Here is a 22,361-nt window from a genome sequence, read left to right on the forward strand (position 1 = left end):
GCTGCTCTTGAACTCCTGACCTCAGGTGATCCACCCACCTCAGCCTCCCAAAGTGCTGGGATTACAGGCATGAGCCACTGCGCCCGGCTTTATATGTATATTCTTGTTTATGGTTTTTCCTTATTATTTTAATGAATATAAGGTCTGTAGAGATATTCACTCTTTTATTCCTGATACTGGTAATTTGGGCCTTCTGGTTTTATTTTATTTTTCCCCTTGGTCATTCTTTCTAGAGATTTACTGATTTTATTGATGTTTTCAAATAACAGTTTTTGGTTCCATTTATTTTTTTCCCCCCATTTTTTTGTTTTATCTGAGCATTTGATGAGATTCCATTTATGTCCTCTTAACATTTCAATTATACTTAATTTTTATTTTTAGTGCTTGCCCTGGAGTTTGCAGTATGTATTTACAACTAATGTTAAATTCAGCTTTTTTTTTTTTTTTTTTTTTTTTGAGACAGAGTCTTGCACTGGAGTGCAGTGGCGCCTGCAACCTCTGCCTCCCAGGTTCAAGCGATTCTCCTTGCCTCAGCCTCCCAAGTAGCTGGGGTCACAGATGCCTGCCACAGTGCCTGGCTAATTTTTTTGTAGTTTTAGTAGAGATGGGGTTTCACTGTGTTGGCCAGGCGGCTCTCAAACTCCTGACCTCATGATCCACCCACCTTGGACTCCCAGAGTGCTAGGATTACAGGTGTGAGCCATCTGCGCCCGACCAAATTCAGCTTTAAGTAACACTGCAACACTTCATGTGTAGCGCTGGTACCATAGAATATTCCTTATTGTCCCTTAAGACATTCGTTAATTTCACCTATTCATATGCTATAATCATGCAATGCGTGGTTACTATTATGACTTTTAAGCAGTTATCTTTTAGATCAATTAAGAATAAAAAAATAAAGTATTTTGTTTTATCTTCATTTATTCTTTCTATGCTCCTTCTCCATATTGATTTGCGTTTCTGACCTATATTATTTCGTTTTCTCTGAAGAACTTCCTTTAACATTTCTTTCATGGCGGGTCTGTTGGCAATGAATTCTTGCTTTTATTTGAAAAAGTCTTTATTTCTCTTTCCCTTTGCAGGATAATTTTGCTAGATACAGATTTCAAGGTTTTTTTTTTTTTTTCCAGTGTTTTAAATATTTCATTCCATCCTTTCCTGCCTTCATGTTTTCTAATGAGAAGCCTGCTGTTATTCTTATCCTTGTTCCTCAATAGGTAGGGTGTTAGTTTGTGATGGCTTCTTTCAAGGTTTTCTTTGTCTTTTGTTCTCTTAGTTTTCCAAATGTCTGGTTTGGTATACCTTATTTTTGGAAAATTCTCAGCCATTATTATTTCATATATTTCCTCTGCTCGGTTTTTCCTCCTTCTTCTGGAATTCCAATTATGTGTGCTTATACCTCTTGAAATTTTTCACAGTTCTTGGATGTTCTGTCTGGGGGTTTTTTGTTTTTTTTTGTTGTTTATAATTCTTTTTCGTTTTGCATTTCAGTTTCGGAGATTTCTTTTGACCTCTCTTCAAGCGTACTGATTCTTTCCTTGGCTATGTATAGTCCACTGATGAATGCATCAGTGGTATTGATTATTTGTTATGTTGTATTTGACCGGAGCGTAGAAAGTTACCACAAGACAAAAGTATGCCAGATTGCAGGGTCATTTATTTATGCCGGCGACCACAGAGGACTCACGTCTCTCCAGCCTGTGGCGGCAACAGGAGGCTGCCACGATTTTTTATACACGAGAAACCACCTTGGGAGTGGGGGTGAGGGGCAGGGATGGGGATGAAAAGGCTTCAGACATTCCGAGGGCTAGTGGATTTTGTAAATTACCTCCTGGGCAGAGATGAAGGTGGGGGTTCCCGGACATTCCAAGGGATGGGGACTTTTGTCATTCCGTTTGTTACTTAAGTGGTTTACAGAAGTCAAGATAAACATTTGTTTACACATTATCTGGTTAAGGTGGAAATCACAGACCTTAGTTACTTATTACAAGTCGCAGGAGCCAAGATGGCATGGGTTAGGACTGCTTGCCTGTCACATTAGGGCCACAGAGAGCAGTTACTGATAAGAAAAGGTAAGCAGCTTTACATAGTTTTGAAGAACAAACTGGCAGTTCTATTTACAGAGGCCAAGGACAGTAGTTATTGTGAGGAGAATGGGGCAGCCATTTCAACTTATCTAAAAACAGTTTTGCATTTTATAAAATAGTTTTGCTCTGGTTCTGGCTCTAGGCCAGCACAATATCACAGTTATAGTGTTTTTGAGTCCCAATTTTCCTTCTGTTTCTCTTCTAGAGTTTCTATGTGCTTACCATATTCATTTTTTCTTGCATGTTGCTAGCTTTTTATATTATTACCCTTAACATATTAATATAGTTATTTTAAATTTGTTATCTGATAATTTAAAAAAAGTCTTATATCTGAGTCTGGTTCAAATGCTTACTTTGTCTCTTTAGACTTGTGTTTTCTTGCCTTTTTAGCATGACTTGAAATTTTTTTCAAGGCTGGAAATGATATATTAGGTAATAGTAGTTAAATCTTTAGTGTGAGGCTTTATATTTATCTGCCTAGGAGTTGGACTGTGTTTAATGTTTGCTCTAGCTGTAGGTGCCAGAGGGTTCACATTCCTGTCATGTCTTTGTTTTTGTCTTCCTTGCTTTCTTTGGGTTTCCCTAAGAACTCTTTCTCAGATAGAATCTGCGTCTTGCAGCTCTTTCAGCTGTAAATACTGGAGCCTCACTGATGTGATGGTAGCATGTGGGAGAAGGGAAGTATACTATAATCTTAATAATTAAATCTCTGTTTTTTTGTGGATTGATGCCTTGGAGCTGTGGAGTAGACTAGAATCAGGTAAATTCCCATTCCTAGGTGATATAAACCCTCTGGCAGTCTTTCCCCTGGCGTGTAGGCCTTTGTTACAGAGAATACTCAGGCTGTATTTCACAGTGGTTACTTTTCTTTTCCTCCTTGCCAAAACTATAAAGGGATCCTTGGCTCTTCACTGTGAGAATCTGGCAGTACCATAAAACCCACAAAAGTGTGGGGACTCTCCTATAGGACAGCAGTCCCCTAGGAGTTTCCCACTTTCATGCTATTCCACAGTCCATCTCCAACAAATCATCAAAATTACCATTTAAGTGCTTGTACTGGATTGAATCTTTGTCCCCAAAAAAGGTATGTCTGCGTCCTAACCCTTCATGTGTGTAAATGTTACATTATGTAGAAATAGTTTGCTGGGCATGCTGGCTGACACCTGTAGTCTCAGTACTTTGGGGGGCCAAAGTGGGAGGATCACTTGAGACAAGTCTAGGCAATATAATGAGACCATGTCTCTACAAAAAATTTCAAAAAATTAGCCAGGCATGATGGTGCACCCCTGTAGTCCCAGCTACTCAGGAGATAGAGGTGGGAGGATCACTTGAACCTGGGAGGTGGGGGTGGCAGTGAGCTGAAATTACTCCGCTGCATTTCAGCCTGGGTGGCAGAGTAAGACCTTACCTCGAAAGAGGCGGGGCTGGGGGGTAGGGAGGGAGGGATGAGGGAAGGTCTTTTCAGATGTGATTAAGGATTTCAAGATGAGGAAATCCTTAATAATTGAGTCACTGGCGTACTTGGAAAAGAGGAGAGGGGGAAATTTGAGATGGACACATAACAGCGGGAATGTCATGTCAAGAAGAGGCAGAGATTGGAATTATGTAAACAAAGGAATGCTGAAGATTACTGGCAGCCACCAGAAACCAGATAGAGGGATGGAGTGATTCTTTAGAGTCTCCAGAAAGGACCAACCCTGCAGATACCTTGATTTTTCCCCCTGCCCTCCGGAAAGAAGAGAATAAATTTCTCTTCTTTCAAGCTACGCACTTTGTGGTGGTTTGTTACAACTGCTCTAGGAGACTAACAGTGTTCCTGCTAATTTATGGCTCCAGCAGTTTCTAATCTAGGTAATAAATAGATCTCGGTGGTGACTGTCTGGCTTTACCTGCCTTTCTGTATTCTTAGGTGGTGGTTTGCTCTGTATCCTCAATTTTCTAATGGGTCCAAGGAAATTAATTGATTTTCAGTTGGTTTAGCCTTTTTCTTGTTGTAAGGGTGGGAATGATGACTTTAAAGCTTTTTACATGTTGGAGCTGAAACTGCCAGTTACGTGTTTTAAAAGCTTGTTTATTCTTCCTCCTCACAATATTTGGTGTTTTAATGCTTTTTCTGTTATTTTAGTGATTACTACATGCATTCTCAACTTGTAAAAATCTAATGTTAATAACTTTACTCTCTTATACCATACAAGGATCTTGGAACGGTTTTAACTCCTCAACTTTGTTAGTGGTTCTGTTATTTTAATCTTTCTATATTTTTAATATCCTATATGATGTTACTGTTTTTATTTTTATTCAGTGTTTGTATACCTATATACTTACTACTTTTGTTTTTGCTTTCCTTTCTGTATTGCTGATACATCATATTGAATCTTTTTTATTTCCTTTGCTCTTCTCTGAGACCATCCATCACAGTTTTCTTTTAGTGTAGCAAAGTCCCACTTCTGATTTGTCAGAACTGTCTTTATTTTTTCTTCATTTTATTAAAAATGTTTTCTCAGGTATAGAGAGTTTAAGGTTTGTAGTTATTTTCTTTTGCACATTTAGGATACTAGTCTGCTGCCTTCTGGCTTCCATTGTTGCTGCTAAGTCATGCATTAGTCTAAATGTTGCTTCTTTGATAACTTCTTTTTGTTTTTTTTTTTGAGTTTTTTTTCCCTTTGTCTTTTACTTTTTGCAGTTTACTATTACAAACTTAATTATGAATAAGTTTAAAAGAGCAGGGAATTCAACCCTATTTACCCTATGGTGTTTTCTCTAAGGGAAATAAAATAGATTTTCTTTGACTCAATGAACTTCGTAATTATCACACATATATGCAGTTATGTGGTTGTATAAAAATTTTTGCTATAATATTGAACAAGCCACTTTAATATTTACTGCTTCAAAATCTTACCAAAGTAATTCCTGCACATGATATGCAAATATAAAAAATATTAAATGACTTAGAGTGATAAACGCTATTTCCTTGCCTTATTGTTCTCTGCTCCTATTCTGATTTTCCGTAGGGAAACCACTGTCTAAATCTATCTGCCTTAATTTTTTGGCTTTCATATTTTTAAATAATTTGTTTCTGTTGTTGATTTTGGTTTATTTTTAACTTGAAAAGAGTTAGCTTCCTTATTTATAGTCTCACATGTTTTCTCTATATTCAGACATATTAAGGTTTTGTACTTTTATTTTTTGTTTCTAGCAACTAATAAGAATATTTGTGGACTTAGTACTTTATGATAACAATATTTGTCCCTTTACTCTTTCCTTTACCAACCTTCCTCTCTCAGTTCTTTTTAAGAATTATTATCCCTTATAATACCAAGACTGTTAACATTTATATTGTTCTACAACTATAATTTAGTCCTTTTGTTTTGCTGTACAATAATTTATCAAAGTTAAAATAATTACTTTCACATTATTATAACCACGTAATGTTATTGTTAATGTGAAACCAAGTAGTATATATGATGATTATAGTTTTCCTTTTTTTGCTTTCCTTCCCCTTCCCCTTTCCTTTTCCTTTTCCATTCTGTCCTTTCTGTCTTGCTCTGTTGCCCAGAGGAATGCAGTGGTAGGATCTCTGCTCATTTCAACCCCCGCCTTCTGGGCTCAAGCTATTCTCTCACTCAAGCCATCCTCTCACTTCAGGTTTCCAGGTAGCTGGAACTATAGGCGCGTATCACTGCTTCTGACTACTTTTTTTTTTCCCGGTATTTTTTTGTAGAGATGGAGGTTGCCATGTTGCCCAGGCTGGTCTTGAACTCTCCTGGGATCAAGAGAGCCACCGACCTCAACCTCCCAAAGTGTTGGGATTACAGATGTGAGCTGCAACTGCACCCAGCCAATTATATTTTCAGCATTGTACAGTTCTTTGCCTTTCTAAGCGTTTCTAATCATCTTTAGTTTTTTTGTCCTTAACTGACTTTCTTGTCTCTGAGTTCCAGATTTGTAAGGATAGTATACAGTTTCATAGTTTGTACCCCATGCTGTTTTGCCATACCTCCTAGAACTTTTTCTCTCCATTTAGTCTATACTGTTTGTTCCTTAGATTTGTTGCACAGTTGCAAATTTGGCACTTATTTTATTCTGAGGTTGGCACCACTGTTTTTTGGATTTCATATCTTCCTCTGTTTTGATTCATATTTTAATTTTGCTGTATAACATTATGCAATTTCATATGTGGGAGTTAATTTTCTTTATTGTTGCATGTGTGAAAATGTATCCTATGCTTGTGTGCTGATTTGGCAGAGTATGCAATTAATTTTCTTTTAATACTTCAGTGATTTTTAATTTTTCTTCTTGTAGAATCCAGTATTGCCAATGAGAAGTGTTCCAAAAGGATTCTCAATCTTTTGTTGATGAAATTTCTATTTCCTGTAAGCTTTCTAGGATCTGTTTATTGTTAATGTGAAATTTCACCCAATATGAACATTTTAAAAAATTTATTATTTCATTGGATTCTCACAGACCTGTTTCTTTTTGAAGATTGTTTTAGGATTATTTTCTTATATTATTTCATTGTTAATTCCATTTTTTTTCCTCCTCATTTCATTTCTGTTAATTGGATGTTGGATTGATTGTGTCTTTTTCTTATTTTCATATTTTTTTTGTGTGCTTTTGTTTTAACTGTTTTGTAACGTTTTCTTGGATTTGTCTCCACCTCGTCAAAAAAAAAAAACAGTAAAATATTTTGGAAGACATAAACTTTAAAAACATTTTAATATTCTCACTTCTTATTTTATAGCGTTCTTTTAGTTTAGAAACTTTACATGTCTTGAGGATACACATTTGTGCATGTATTTTAACTTTTTTATTTTGAAATAATCACTAAATTGTAGAAATGTTAGATGTACAGTACAAATAATTTTTTCCTGATACCTTTTATCCAAGTATTTTAGAGTGTATTTTCTATAAACCAGGACCATATCACAATACAACTATAACATTTAATAAATTAATATTGATTTATAATCTGTATGGACTCATGGCTTATTTTATTCAGTGGGGTATATTCTTTTAATTTCATTATTTTGATGCTCAAAATGTCCTTAATTGGCCAGTAGAGCCCTTTTGATATCACTTCTCTGGACCAGTTTGATACTACTTCATTTATTTGACAACTTCCTTATTTTCTGGCACAACAAAATGTTCCAGGCTAATCTTATACTTTTCCTGTCTAGCCCTGGAATTGGCCATTTTCCTAAAGTTTCCTGTTTCCTTTTAGTAGTAGGTGGTATTTATGAAGTCTTGGCATTTGGTTTGCTCATTGCCATTGGAATGTTGCTGGTTTCAGGTCCATTCATTGTACAGAGCTTAGGTATGTATGTGTGTGTGTGTGTGTCTGTGTGTGATGAATATATGTGTATCTACATATACGTATATTTATATCTATTTATTTCTCCATGTCTATGTATTGAAAACTGTTAACTTCATGCTGATACCGCTAATTACAGTTCAATATCACAGGATTGAAAGTAGCTTTTTTCATATACGTTTGCAACTCCTTTCTCTGACATAGAGAAACTTGACTCCCATTACCCCTCATATATTTACAATTCGATTAGCCTCCCTGCATGTAACCATTCTCTCATCTCTTTTGTTACTCCCCACCCTGTAACTTCCTCTGAGTAGTTTTTCAGTTATTGTCTGCTCATTTTGAGAGTAAATAATAAATGAATAAAAAGCGAATTGGGAACTCTGTTTATATGGGTAAGAGTTAAGAGGTGGTTTTTTCTTTGAGATGGAGTCTCACTCTGTCACCTAGGCTGGAGTACAGTGGCGTGATCTGGGCTCACTGCAAACTCCGCCTCCTAGCTTCAAGTGATTCTTCCGCCTCAGCCTCCTGAGTAGCTGAGACTAGCATGCGCCACCATGCCCGGCTAGTTTTTTGTACTTTTACAATAATACAAAAGAGACAAGGTTTCACCATATTGGCCGTGCTGGTCTCGATCTCCTGACCTCATGATCTGCCTGCCTCAGCCTCCCAAAGTGCTGGGATTATAGGCATGAGCCACCATGCCTGACAGGAGTTGAGGTTTTTTTTTTTTTTTTTTTTTTTTTTTTTTTTTTTTTTTTTTTTTGTTTTTTTTTTTTTTTTTCCTCCATTATCAGGTCAAGAACTGCCCATTGCTTTGGGAGTCCTCTGCATTTCTCAGTATTCATTGCTCTGAGAAACCAGCATTAATCCATAATAGCTGTACTAATTTCCACAAGCTATTTTTTAATTTTTTTGTAGATTAACCCTTCAGTTTTTTGCCTTGGAAGGAAAATGCCATGCTACTTAGCATATTACTGATTGAATTATTGTGGTTGATTTAGAGATTGAGTAATTTCTCTATTTCAGCCCTACATGCATTTCATGTGAGTCTACATTTTCTGAATTTCTGGTGTTTTGGGGGTCTGTAGAGCAGTTTGGTATCTCACTGATAGCTCCAAGTTCTCTAGGCTTCCTCTTCTTGGCTTTATCAGCTGTGCATCCACTATTAGACATTTGTTAAAATTTCCTGCTGGGTCCCTTATGTTGGGATGTTTTCAGCTGCAAATAGAAATCAACTCTAAAATTTATTTAAAAGTTAAGAAACTACTTCATGTAACAAATCTGAAGGAATTATAGTTATAGCTTGGTTAATCTAGCAGTTTGATCAATCCTGCAAAGATCCAGGTTATTTTTATCTTTTTTCTTTTCCATGTTAATCGGTTATCTACTATTTTTCTCAAGTGGTTAGAGCAATTATGGATATCAAATTCTCATTAAAGAACACTCAGAGTCTGCAGGAGGCCATTTCTTCCTTGTGTTTTGTTTTTAAGGTCAAACAAAACCTTCCCAGAAGAAAGTTAGAATTCATTCACCTCAGGCTGAGCATGGTGGCTCACACCTGTAATCCTAGCACTTTGGGAGGTCCAGGTGGGAGGATCACTTGAGCCCAGGAGTTTGAGAGCTGACTGAGCAATATAGCGAGATCCCGTCTCTATTACAAAATAAAAAGTAAAAAGAATTCATTCATCCCATGCTTATTTGAAAACCATTCAGTGTGTATGTTTAATTGTATGTGATTAAGATTGCTATAAATAGGCTATCTCTAGACCTTTGCCTCTTTGACAGTTAGATATCCTGGCACCTACTCAACTAGAGTTGGCATTTAAACACAAGATTTTTCAGATGACCTGATTGTAATAAGTATCTGAGAAGTACAGATTTAGACTAGTGAAGATGTAACTCCCTGGGGCCGAGAGAATCTTTGCCTGTAAAATACAGGGTCTCAAAATACTGAACAAAATTAAGGTTCTATTAGAAAGGAAGGAGGGGAATGGGCAGTGTGCGAATGGCTCTTGGTTTAACAAACAACAGTGTCTGGCCATACTCACTTTTTTTTTTTTTTTTGGGTGTGGTTGTGATTGTTGGTGTGGTTGGGGTGTGTGTGTGTGTGTGTGTGTGTGTTTTAATCAGTCTTGTAGGAGGAAGAAAAGATGAATGGGGATATGGCTAGTCTGCTATCTTGAGCAGGAAAGCTATTACTGTTTTTTAAAAATTGAACCTTGTAAAATATTAATAATATGCATATGTGATCCTGTAATCTAAGATCCTCTTATTAAAAGAGGTAAAATAAATACATATTAATCTTCATTTTAGAGTTTGTTTTCTGTTTTTACATAAAGTAGTAACAAACTTAGTAGTTTAGAACTATATATATTTATTATCTAATAGTTTCTGTGGTTTAAGAATCTGGGCATGGCCAGCTGGGTCCTTTGCAAGGATGCAGTGAAGATGTTGGCCAGGGTTGGGTTCACATTTGGGGCTCTACTGGGGAAGGATCTGCTTCCAAGCTCATGTGTTTGTTCTTACCATTCATTTACTTTTGGGTTGTTGAAGTTAGGCCTCAGTTTTCTCATGTCAGTCAGAGACCCTTAAGTTGCTTGTTTGTGGCCCTCTCCTTAGGTTAGCTTACAGCACAGCAGCTTGTGTCTTCAAAGCCAGCAAGGGAAAAAGTCTCCTATTAAGGTGGACATTACAGTCTTACATAATAATGTACAACTCATCGTCTTTGTCATCTTCTTCTTCTTTTTTTTTTTTTTTTTTTTNTCTTGCCTAGGCTGGAGTACAGTGGTACAGTCTTGGATCACTGATGCCTCAACCTTCTGGGTCAAAAAATGTCCTCACCTTAGCCTCCCAAGTGGCTGGGACTGTAGGTGCACACTACCATGTCTGGCTAGAGTTTTTGTATTTTTGTAGAGACGTGGTTTTGCCATGTTGCCCAGGCTGGTCTTGAGCTCCTGAGTTTAAGCGATCAGTCAGCCTTGGTGTCCCAAAGTGCTAGGATTATAGGCATGAGACATTACGCCCTGCTGTCACATTCTTTTGGTTAGAAGTCAATCACAGGTCACATTGGCACTCAAAGAGGGAATTATATAAGGACATGTATGCTGGGAAGTGGGGATCATGGAGACCACCTCAGAGTCTGTCTGCTACATAGAGTATGCATGTGATTGTAAGAGTGTCTGATGGCATGAATTATGCATTATTTTTCTTTTGAGGCTCCCACTTAATAGTTGTATTGTACGCTATACCAAAGTATTCAAGAAATTTGCTGATGTAGCCAAATATTTAAAGTAATTGAAATAAGCCGTGCAGATGTCTTTGTAGTATTAAATATTGTTGCTAAACAAATCTCTTAAAGTTAATATATAGTATTTTGTGAATTAGATTTTAGCCATTTCATTTTTCTTCCTTTATTAGTTGACTATATTGTGGAGTATGACTATGATGCTGTACATGATGATGAATTAACTATTCGAGTTGGAGAAGTCATCAGGAATGTGAAAAAGCTACAGGAGGAAGGATGGCTAGAAGGAGAACTAAATGGGAGAAGAGGAATGTTCCCTGATAATTTTGTTAAGGTAAGTGTTTTCAGTTAAATTTCTGGCTGTTGCTTCATAGAATTTAATCTTTAAATGTTAAGAAATAGATATTCTTTTAAAATTAAAATGTTTTAGATAAATGTTTTCTCCATAACATTTCAAGAAAATAGAGTCCAGGTACCTCTCTAATGGATATCATTGTTCTGTGTTCTGCTGGAGAGTAATGCTCTATGTATATATTTGTGTATATATGCTTGCATATGTTTGTGTGTATCTTCCTGATTACCGATTGTTTTAAAATAAATAATAGTTTTCATTTGGGTGGCACGTAGTAATTTATGAAACAGGCTTACTGTATATATTCTCATTTGAGCTTACAGTATTCTTGTGAAATAGTTACAACAGATAATAGCCCCATTTTAAATATCTTGACATTTTGATTAAGAGAATGAGTGATTTTGTCCACTGGTGGTTAGCTAAGAAGACCAACTTTGAACTGAAGCCTGGGACAGTAGCCTCACTGGTCTTCTCATTGTATTTTGTTGCTTTTCCAACAACAAAATGTATTTGATCTTACTTTTCGTGTTCAGCATCGTAGCAGTTATCTGCCAAATGGTCTTCTTCAGCTGCTACCAAACATTCCTTTTTTAGTAAATATTCTAGTGACTTATGCCAGAAAACAATCTTTAGGATTCTTTTATCAGTTTCAAACTTATAAAGTTCTCAGCAGTTTAGATAAGGAAAAAAAAAGTAAAAAATATTTGTGTATTTACATATCACTTATAATTTTCTTGTTTTCTATGTGTTAGTTTTCTTACATTGAGCCTCATTCCCTGGCCTCATTAGATTATGAGTTCTTCTAGGAAGGCTAGAGTGTGTGTCTCATTTGGTTTTCCAGCTCTTGGACAGTAGTTGTTTAGCAGAATACCCCCTGCACAGAATGGATGTATAGTTAATATTTATTTCCTGAATAAACTTGTGTTTATTTTAGTTGTAGTTTCACCTCCAAGTGTGAATACATACAGTTCATAGTCTCTCAGTATCCTGGAACAGCTGTGGATACCAAAATCTGCAGGTGCTCAGATCTTGTTATATAAAATGACATAGTATTTTCATATAACCTATGCACATTGTCCCATATACTTTAAATAGTCTCCAGGTTACTTATAATACCTAATACAGTAAATAGTTGTTATGCAGTATCTCAGTTGACCAGTCCACAGTTGTGGAGCCTGCGGATATGGAGGGCCGACTGTATTTTATTCTGTTATAGGGGTACCTTGGGGATTTTGCAGGTTAAATTCCAGACCACCACAGTAGAGCAAATGTCACAATAGACTAGATATCTCAATAAAGTGAGTCATGTGAATGTTTTGATTTCTCAGTGATGTAAAAGTTATGTTTATACTATATTGTATTAAGAATGCAATAGCATTATATAAAAAAAGCAATGTGGATACATTAATTTTAAAATATTGCTAAAAATTGCTTACAATCATCTGAGCCTTCAGTGAGTCACCATCTTTTTGCTCGTGGAGGTTCTTGCCTCAATGTTCATGACTGTCGACTTAGTGGTTGCTGAAGGCTGGGGTGGCTGTAGCAGTTTCTTAAGATAAGACAACAATGAAGTTTGCCACATCAGTTTGCTCATTTAATGAAATATTTCCCTGTAGCATGTGACGCTGTTTGATGGCATTTTAATTGCAATAGATCTTCTTTCAAATTGTAGTCAGTTCTTTGAAACCCTCTTTCTGGTTTGTCAATGAAGTTTATGTAATATTTTGAATTTTTTGTTGTTGTTTCAACAATATTCATAGCATCTTCACCAGGAGTAGATTCCGTCTCAAGAAGCCACTTTCTTTCCTCATCCATAAGAAGCAACTCCTCATCTGTTCAAATTTTGTCTTAATGTTGCAGTAATTCAGCCACATCTTCATGCTCCGCTTCTCATTCTAGTTCTCTATTTTCACCACATCTTCAGTTACTTCCTCCACTTAGGCTTGAACCCTTCAAAGTCATCCTTTAGGGTTGTGATCAGTTTCTTCCAAACTCCCATTAATGTTGATATTTTGACCTCCTCTCATGAATCACAGATGTTCTTGTTGGCGTCTAGAATGGTGACTCTAGAAATCTTTCCAGAAGGGTTTCAATTTACTTTGCCCAGATTGAGCAGAAGACTCACTATTTGTGGCAACAATAGCCTTCTAAAATAGGAATACATAAAAGTTGAAATACTCCTTGATCAATGAGCTGCAAAATAATATTATGTTAGCAGGCATGAAAACAGCATTCATCTCCTTGTATATTTCCAACAGAGCTCTTGGGTGATCAGATGCATCATCAATATGCATTAGTATTTTGAAAAGAATCTTTCTTTCTGCAGTAGGTCTCAACAGTGGGCTTAAAGTACTCAATAAACCATACTGTAAATAGATGTGCTGTCATCTAGGCTTTGTTTTTCCATTTATAGAGCATAGGAAGAATAGATTTAGCATTATTCTTAAGGATCCTAGGATTCTCAGAATGGTGAGTAAGAATTGACTTCCACTTAAAGTACCAGCTGCATTAGCCCCTAGCAAGAGAGTCAGCCTGTCCTTTGAAGATTTGAAGCTAGGATTTGACTTCTTTCTAATTATGAAAGTCCTAGGTGGCACCTTTTTCCAATAGAAGGTTTCATCTCCATTGAAAATCTGTTTCATGTAGCCACCTTCATCAGTGATCTTAGTTAGATCTTCTGGTTAACTTGCTGCAGCTTCTCTGTCAGCACTGGCTGTTTCATCTTGCACTTTTATGTTATAGAAATGGCTTCTTTCCTTGAACCTCATGAACCACTCTGCTAGCTTCAAACTTTTCTTCTGTAACTTTTTGACCTCTGTATTCATACAGTTGAAGAGTCTTAGGATCTTGTTCTAGATTAGGCTTTAGCTTAAGGAGAAGTTGTGGCTGGTTTGATCTTCTAATGACTCAAACTCCCCCCCCCCCTTTTTTTTTTTTGAGATGGAGTCGTGCTTTGTCACCCAGAGTGGAGTGCAGTGCCACTATCTTGGTTCATTGCAACCTCTGCCACCTGGGTTCAAGTTATTCTCCTCCCCAGCCTCCTGAGTAGCTGGGATTACAGGTGCCTGCCACCACGCCCGGCTAAATTTTATATTTGTAGTAGTGACGGGGTTTACCGTGTTTGCTAGGCTGGTCTTGAACTCTTGACCTCAGGTGATCCTCTTGTCTTGGCCTCTCAAAGTGCAAGGATTACAGGTGTGAGCCACCATGCCTGGCCTCAAACTTTCTTCGTATCAGCAATAAGACTGTTATACTTTCTTATCATTCGTGTGTTCACTGGAGTAGCACTTTTATATTTCCTTCAAGAACTTAGTCTTTGTATTTGCAGCTTGGCTGTTTGGTGCAAAAGCCTAGCTTTTGGCTTATCTCAGCTTTCAACATTACTTCCTCACTAAGTTAGTCATTTCTAGCTTTTGATTTAAGTCAAGAGATGTGTGATTCTTCTTTCACTTGACTATTAGAGGCTGTTGTAGGGTTATTAGTCAAATTTTAATACCATTTCGTCTCAGGGAATAGGGAGCTCTGAGGAGAAGGAAAGGATAGGAAATGACCAGTTGGTGGAACAGTTAGAAGACACACAATATTGATTAAATTTGCTGTCTTAGGAGGGTACAGTTTGAGGTATACCAGGTGCAGTGGCTCAGGCCTGTAATCTCAGCACTTTGGGAGGCCGAGGCCAGTGGATCATGAGGTCAAGAGATCGAGACCATCCTGGCCAACATGGTGAAACCCCGTCTCTACTAAAAATACAAAAAATTAGCCGGGTATGGTGGCGCATACCTGTAGTCCCAGCTACTTAGGAGGCTGAGGCAGGAGAATCGTTTGAACCCAGCAGGTGGAGGTTACAGTGAGCCAAGAATGCGCCATTGCATTCCAGCCTGGGCAACAAGAATGAAACTCTGAGTCAAAAAAAGAAAAAAAAGTTTTAAAAAAATAATCTAGTGTTTGATTATTCTGTAAAATAGAGCGTTAAGTATACATGAGTCCATACTGATATAAATAAATGATTGAATAAATACACAGGGGAGAAAGGATAAATTGAAACAAAAATTCCAAGTGATATTTCTAGATAGAAATTTGTGTTTAGTATGATTAAATGTTTTTCACTTGGAAAAATAGTGAATAGTCTACCTCATCGATTTATTTTTTTAAAGCCATTTTTATTTTGTAGCTACAGATCATAAACTATACCTCATTAATTTGTTAGGTTTAAGAAGTAAGCTAAATTTGAAGAGAAACCAGACTAACTTAGCAGATATTACTACATTCTTAACTTCGATATTTTAGACTAAAGTAGAGAATAAAGATTTATATGTGGATGTATCTTTGATTCAGTATCAGTGTCTTAGCTGGTTCGTATTTGGCACTTTGCCTTCAGAGTTGCTATTTCGTAATTGAGATAAAACAAAATAAACACATTCCATTAAACAAATGCTTAGCAGTTGACTATGACCTATTTTGGGGTGTGGTGAGAAGAATCTTTCCCACAATTTATTTTATTGGGGGAAATAACTAGAAAAACAGGATAAAATGTGATGCCTTTTATGACTGAATGGCAAATGTGATAAAGATGATAGGTGCTACAGAGTCTTTGAAAAAATATATTTCAGAAATGGAATTAAAAGTAACACTAGGCCAGGCGCAGTGGGTGACTCACACCTGTAATCCCAGCACTTTGGGAGGCTGAGGTGGGTGGATCACCTGAGGTCAGGAGTTCGAGACAAGCCTGGTCAACATGGTGAAACCCAGTCTCTACTAAAATACAAAAATTAGTTGGGTGTGATGGCACACACTTGTAATTCCATCTACTTAAGAGGCTGAGGTAGGAGAATCGCTTGAACCCGGGAGGCGGGGGTTGCAGTGAGCCAAGATCCCGCCATTGCACTCCAGCCTGGGTAACAGAGTGAGACAGATTAAAAAAAAAAAAAAGTAACACTTAACTGGTACTTAAGGTAGAAGATTAGAGGAGTACTGAGTGCATTGTAGGTCTGGCAAAGGTATTATATAATTTATGGTAAAAAATAATTAGACAGATTACTTGGGCCAAATGAAAGTTTTCTTATGGTGGAGTAATGGGATTTAATACTAAAAGCATGGGTTAAAGTAGGGGTTACAGTATATTTTGAAGATTTTTAAAGATGTTTAAAGATGTTTAACACTGTTTAATAAATTAATCTCAATAAGAAGGAAAGCTTTGCCAGAGGAGAGAGCCAGGGCTATAAAGTATAATAGAGATCAGAGTACTACATTGAAAGTGGAAATGAAGGGATAGATAATAGGCTAATACCACTTTATATCTGTGTGAATACTTTCCATGTTCACATATATTATCTCACTTTATTCTCACATCTGTGAAAGTTAGGTATGGGGAATGTATCATTCTTACCCAAAGTCTTGCTGGTAATATGGGCTAAAGACTTGATAGTAGTTAGCTCTGTGACAGGCCAATGTCAGGGCTCTTTTTAGATGATAAATGCATCCATGGTATGTGCTAGTTATTAGAGAAATGTGATCATTCTGTAACATCCTGTGCTTTTGAGTCTGTAAGGGCAAAGTGATATGAATCCTAGTCATTGAAATTTCCCAATAGCGTCAACATAGTTGAAAGATCTTCGAATTATAAAATTAAAAGTACTTTTGGTCATTTTTAGACTTGACCCTGGAAAAGGAAAAAACAATCGCTGTTTCTCAAATTGCAATTTTATGCAACTACAGTTCTTTCTTTAAAACTAAACTCAAGAAATTTCAGAAGAAAGACATTTGACATAAGAGAATTTCAAAGACTAAAGATGGAATGCAAATATGTGGAAAAAAAGTAAAAAATAAAGGTAATTAGAAAATGAAGCTGGGCTTGAAATACATAGTTGTTTCTAGTATATGGTTTAGGTATTGTGTTCTGTCCCCATCTCTAGAAATTTTGCCGAAAACCAAGATTTTATTAAACAATTTAAGGAAATTAGGAAGTTCACTGTGTAAGTCAGGATAGCTTACATTGTGGTACCAACATCAAAATCTCAGTGGCGTCATAGCACAAGGAAACACTACATCCTTTCATGCAAAGTTTGTTTGGTCCAGCTAGCCAAGTCACTGTGCTGCTTTTCATGTGGTAGCACACCTTCTAGGCTGCTTTAGTCTTGTGGCAAGTCCTTATCAATTTATGCTTTTGTAATTTTTGAGGACAGAGCAACAGAGCATAGAAAATTATGTTCCAGTTGTAAATGCTTCCCTGGGGAAGTGATACATATTACTTTTGATTGCATTTCATTGGCCATAGCAATGATGTGGTCATGTGTACCATCAAAGGGTCAGAAAAATATGATCTTGCTATATATGCAAAAGGAAAGTAGAACTAGAAACACTAGTGAGCATTACTAATGCCTATCACACCAAGTATATGTGTTGAGTGGTATTCACGATGTTCTTTTCATCATGTGTAGTGGATGCCTTGTTTATTTGGGTTGAGAGAAGATCCTGAATTGGTTAGAATTGGGCAGTAATACTGAAACAGAAAGTATTGTATATAGAGATGACACCAGATAAAAAAAAATTTTCCCATTTATATACTTCCCATTTTTTTTCAGTGTGAGTGAGAAATGATGTTTTAGTTTGCCTATGAAAAGTTAGAAAACAGAAAGGACAGTGGAGGCTGAGATTTTTAGTTTCAGAGTAATTGAGATATAAATGGGAAAGTCATAGACAATTAACTGTTATTCTTTATTAAAGTTAGATTGTAGCATATGGTTTTATATTTAGTGCAGCACTTCAGTGTATATCAGTTTTGTTGTTTTTGATATGTGCCAGTATGAGTTAGTTGCTGATAGTTGTCCCCTCCAAATCTCATGTTGAAATATGATTCCTAATGTGGGAGGTGGGACCTGGTGGGAGGTGATTGAATCATGGGGGTGGATCCGTCATGAATGATTTAGCACCATGCCCTTGGTAATAAATGAATTCTCAGCCAGTTTACTTGGGATCTGGTTATTTAAAAGAATTTAGAACCTCCCTCTTCTTTCTCCTGTTCCTGCTCTCACTATGTGATGTGCCTGCTCCCCTTTCTTCTTCTGCTGTGGTAAGAAGCTTCCTGAGGCCCTCATCAGGAAGAGATGCTGGAGCCATGCTTGTATAGCTTGCAGAACTGTGAGCCAATTAAATGTCTTTTTTTTTTTTGAGGCAGGTTCTCCCACTGTCACCCAGGCTGGAGTGCAGTGGTGCTATCGTGAATCACTGCAGCCTTTAGCTTTCGGGCTAAAGTGATCCTCTCACTTCAGTCTGCCAAGTAGCTGCAACTACAGGTGTATAGCTAATGTTTTTTCTACTTTTCGTGGAGACGGAGTTTGCCATGTTACTCAGACTGGCCTTGAATATCTGGGCTCAGTTGATGCCTACCTTGACCTCCCAGAATGCTGGGATTGCAGCCATGAGCCACTGTGCCTGGCCCTAAACCTCTTTTTAAATAAATTACCCAGCCTCAGATACTTCTTTATAGCAACACGGGGACAGACTAATAACAGTTGTCAAGTCTTCATGATAGTTCTTTATTATCTTTATATCTTTCTTTTGATGGATATAGACATTCTGGTATATGGTTTAGGTGTTTAGACTTTGGAGCCTGGCAGACTTTTGTCTCTCTGGTAAGTTATTTAGTATTTATGAGATTTTTACTATCACCTCTATCTGCTGAAAAAAAGGATATTAATAGTATTTATCTTATAGTGTTATGAGTATCCAATGAGGTGATGCATTAAGCATTTAATCTAGTAGATAGTGCCTGGTCCAGAGTTAACTGCTTACTAAATTTAATGAGTTGTGTTCAGCATTTTACGTAAATAAGATAGGTTGGAATGAAGTTGAATAGAAAATGTCAGTTTAATCCCCTAGGTAGATGGTTAAATATTGTTTTGTAAAACTTTTTTGTCAGGTGTTGTTGGGGGAGTGTTGTTGAATGTGTGTCCTAAAGTGTGTTTATGTGTGTATATGTACTGGGGTTTTTACAGAGATTTCCCTCTCTTTATTCTCAGGAAAATGGGAGACTTCAAAGAGAACAGTGAAATGATCAGATTTGAATTTTAAAAATCAGAATATTGAGTTATGATTTACAGAATAAAATACACCTATTTTTAAGTGTCTTGTTCTGTCAGTTTTGACAAAGGTATATACCTATGCAGCTAGCATAATATTAAGATACTAGAACATTCATTATCTGCAAAAGTTTGTGTTCTATTGCATTTGTGCCTTGTAAGCTAGTGGCAACCACTGATACGATTTTTGTCATTCTAGATTTGTTGTGCCTTTACAAGAATTTAATATAATTAATGATGATTGTCTTTTTCTGTGTCTGCTTTCCTCTGCTCTGTATGATGTTTTAGAGATTCAGCCATGTGGAATGTAGCACTAGTTTCTTTTTATTGCTAAGAAGCATTCCATTTTATGTATACCACAGTGTTTATCCTGTTTTTAACCTGTAGATGGACATTTAGATTGTTTCCAGTTTCTGGATATCATGGGTAAAACTATCATAAACATTGATATATACCACTCTGTGTGAACATACATTTTCATTTCTTTGGAGTAATACTTGGAAGTGGGATTGCTGGGATATATAATAAACTGCAAAACTGCATTCTGAAGTGATTGTCACATTTCACATTTTCATCACCAGTGTATGATGTTCTAGTTGATGTACACCTTTTAAAAAATCAACCACAGGTCGCTTTTTGCAACAGTTGTGACAGGCTTTTCAGTTTTATTTAGATAGTGGATCTCTTCAGTATTCTTGATAAGAGTCTGAATTCCTCAGGTACCCTCTGTGGTGCTATTTTTCAGTAAGAAACGTAGAACTGTGGCATATCCCTCCCTATACTCTGCCTCTTGGTGTTCCAATTCAATTGTTTTATTCTTATCTATTTGCCACTCATTTACTTGTTCAAATATTTACTGAGATTCCTTGTACTAGGACTTTTTGTAGGTGACAGGGACGCAACTGTGAATAACACAGATAAGTTCACTCTTTTTTAATGAGTTTATATTCTAATGGGAGGGGGCAGACAAATATGTAAAAGAATAAACAAATAGGATAAAGTTAATTTTTGATAGCCATAAGTGCTTTGAACAAAAAATGATGGGGAGGGGGAAAATGACATTGGTACTTTAAGTTGGGTGGTCTAGAATAACATTTCTGACAAGTTTTGCCTATAGAACACTGAGGAATGCAGAATAAATAAGGAATGAATTCCCTCTGAGAAGGATCCCTGAAATTAGGAAAGGTAGGCTGCATCTGATGGTTTGGGTTTCCAACTACTATACTAGAGCTACTTCAGGAAGAAGTTAGCTTGGCACTGTGACAGGAATACGGCCTTTAGAATCAGGATGTGTAGACCTCTGTTTGACTTCTTCTGACCACTTCTTCATGCCCCTGCAACTATATCCACACAAGTACCTATTGTGTGTTCTTTCTGAAGTTGCTTCACTCTAGAGCCTGAGGCTTCTTTCTGTGTCAAAGCAGGGAATCTCACCTATTAGGATTGTTGGTAGCAATTAGATTTTGTTTGTATACTCCTTGCCTGTAGATATGTAGTGGAATTTATTATTTCATCCTGTTATTTTCTTTCTCAAGAACTGCCCATTTATATCTGAGAGGAGAAATTGGAGAAGAAAATCACCTAAATTATTAAATTAGTCATCAGGATTTTTTGATGCCTGTAATATGGCAGGTACTGTTACATCAAGTATTAACAACAAAACAGGAAAAAAGGCAGAACTTTTCTAATTGCCCTTTTAAAAGAAATTAGTAGCTTTCAAGGAAGCAGAAAAATGAAGAGAAAAATAATTAAAATGACAAAATGTGGAACCAGTAGTTAGCTTGATTAGCCTATTTGCTTAAACTAGATAGTAAAAAGATTTTAGTGTATTAGGATTTGAGTATAAGTTCTAATGGCAAAACTAATTTTGTTAGGTCTTTTCTGTGGAACTAAAGTCTTATATTTAGAAAAATGGTCCGTGGAAATGATCTTTTTTTGTTGTGTCCTTTGGAATGGGAAAAAAGTAGTTCATTGTAGATAAGGGGCTAAATTGACTATGGAAAGTTGTTTCAGTTACTGAGACAGGAGATAAAGCAGACACCTGGGGGGCCTCATTATTAAAAGCTGAAGATTTGTGTTCAAGTCCTGGTAGAAGTATTAGTGCTAAAAATATCTAGAACAATTAATATTGGTTGAGGACCTTGGATCTAAATGTAAACTTTATTTTCCTAAAGAGAGAATCTATGCTGAAAAAAAGTAAAATGAGTTGCCTCAAAGTCCGGTGCCTCACTTGGCCTCTGTTGACAGTAATGGAGAGGGTATCCCCACTAGGTTTCCACTGATACCCACCTTGACTGGAGAGGCAGATGTGCTTTATTAGTGCTTTCCATATGGCCTACATTGACAGCAGGGAGAAGATTTGTTTTCACCTGGTGTGGAGGAAAGTCTGGGCTGTATACACTTGGCCTTTTCTGGCACCCATGCTTCTGGTGGGTGGTGGTTGGGGGCAAACATGGCATCTGTGGTGCTGATTGGGGTGCCTTATTGCAGCTTGGTCAGGATGGAAATCTAGGTTCCCTACTTGGTCATTGCTACCATGGGTAGGAATGGTGTTACAGTTTTTTGTTTTTTATTCCCCGTTTGGTGTTTGACTGTAGTAGAGTGGTTATGTCTAAGAGCTCTCTGTCTTGCCAGGCTGCCTGTTTTCCTGGTCATTTGGCTAGGGCTAACACTGGTGGGCTTTTCTTGTTTTATTTTATTTTCCTTCTTCTTGTATTGGCATTTCCAGGTTGCAGACTTCTCCAGTACGTAGGCTGGGATATAGGCAGAAAGAAGATTAGTGAACTCACTGCCATGTTGTCCCTCAGATCCTGAGGAACTTGCTATCCTTGGCAGCTATCCCTTCATTTCAAAATTTAATTATTTATTTTTTACATATAGAAGGTCCAGATCTTTAAACTGTATTTAGCAGGAAGAGTAGAGAAACACCTAATCTGTCTTTCTAAGGGAAAATCTAGATGGTGAGCCTTGTAATCACATCTATAACAGTTGCTTATCATGCTCATAAGTAAGGTTTACCCAGTGTAAGTACTCATAATTATAAAAATTATTTTCTATTAGAAATGGCATAGTAGGCTGGGCACAGTGGCTTACGCCTGTGATCCCAGCACTTTGGAAGGCCGAGGTGGGCAGATGACCTGACGTAAGGAGTTTGAGACCAGCCTGGCCAATATGATAAAACCTCGTCTTTACTAAATATGGAAAAATTAGCTGAACATGATGGGGGCGTCTGTAATCCCAGCTACTTGGGAGGCTGAGGCAGGAGAATAGTTTGAACCTGGGAGGC

The 22,361-nt window shown here is 37.0% G+C and overlaps 1 protein-coding gene across 1 annotated transcript in view; it reads left to right on the plus strand.

Annotated features, from left to right (window-relative positions):
* The window catches only part of LOC108286993 (CD2 associated protein), a 149,978-nt gene that overhangs the window by 12,448 nt on the left and 115,169 nt on the right, over nucleotides 1-22,361 (plus strand). The window contains exon 2 of the mRNA XM_017505165.2: nucleotides 10,819-10,979. Within this exon, the coding sequence (XP_017360654.1) occupies nucleotides 10,819-10,979 (161 nt within the window). The remainder of the gene's footprint in view (nucleotides 1-10,818; nucleotides 10,980-22,361) is intronic.

Source organism: Cebus imitator, unplaced genomic scaffold, assembly GCF_001604975.1.
Source record: "Cebus imitator isolate Cc_AM_T3 unplaced genomic scaffold, Cebus_imitator-1.0 Scaffold334, whole genome shotgun sequence".
NCBI classification, from domain to species: domain Eukaryota; kingdom Metazoa; phylum Chordata; class Mammalia; order Primates; family Cebidae; genus Cebus; species Cebus imitator.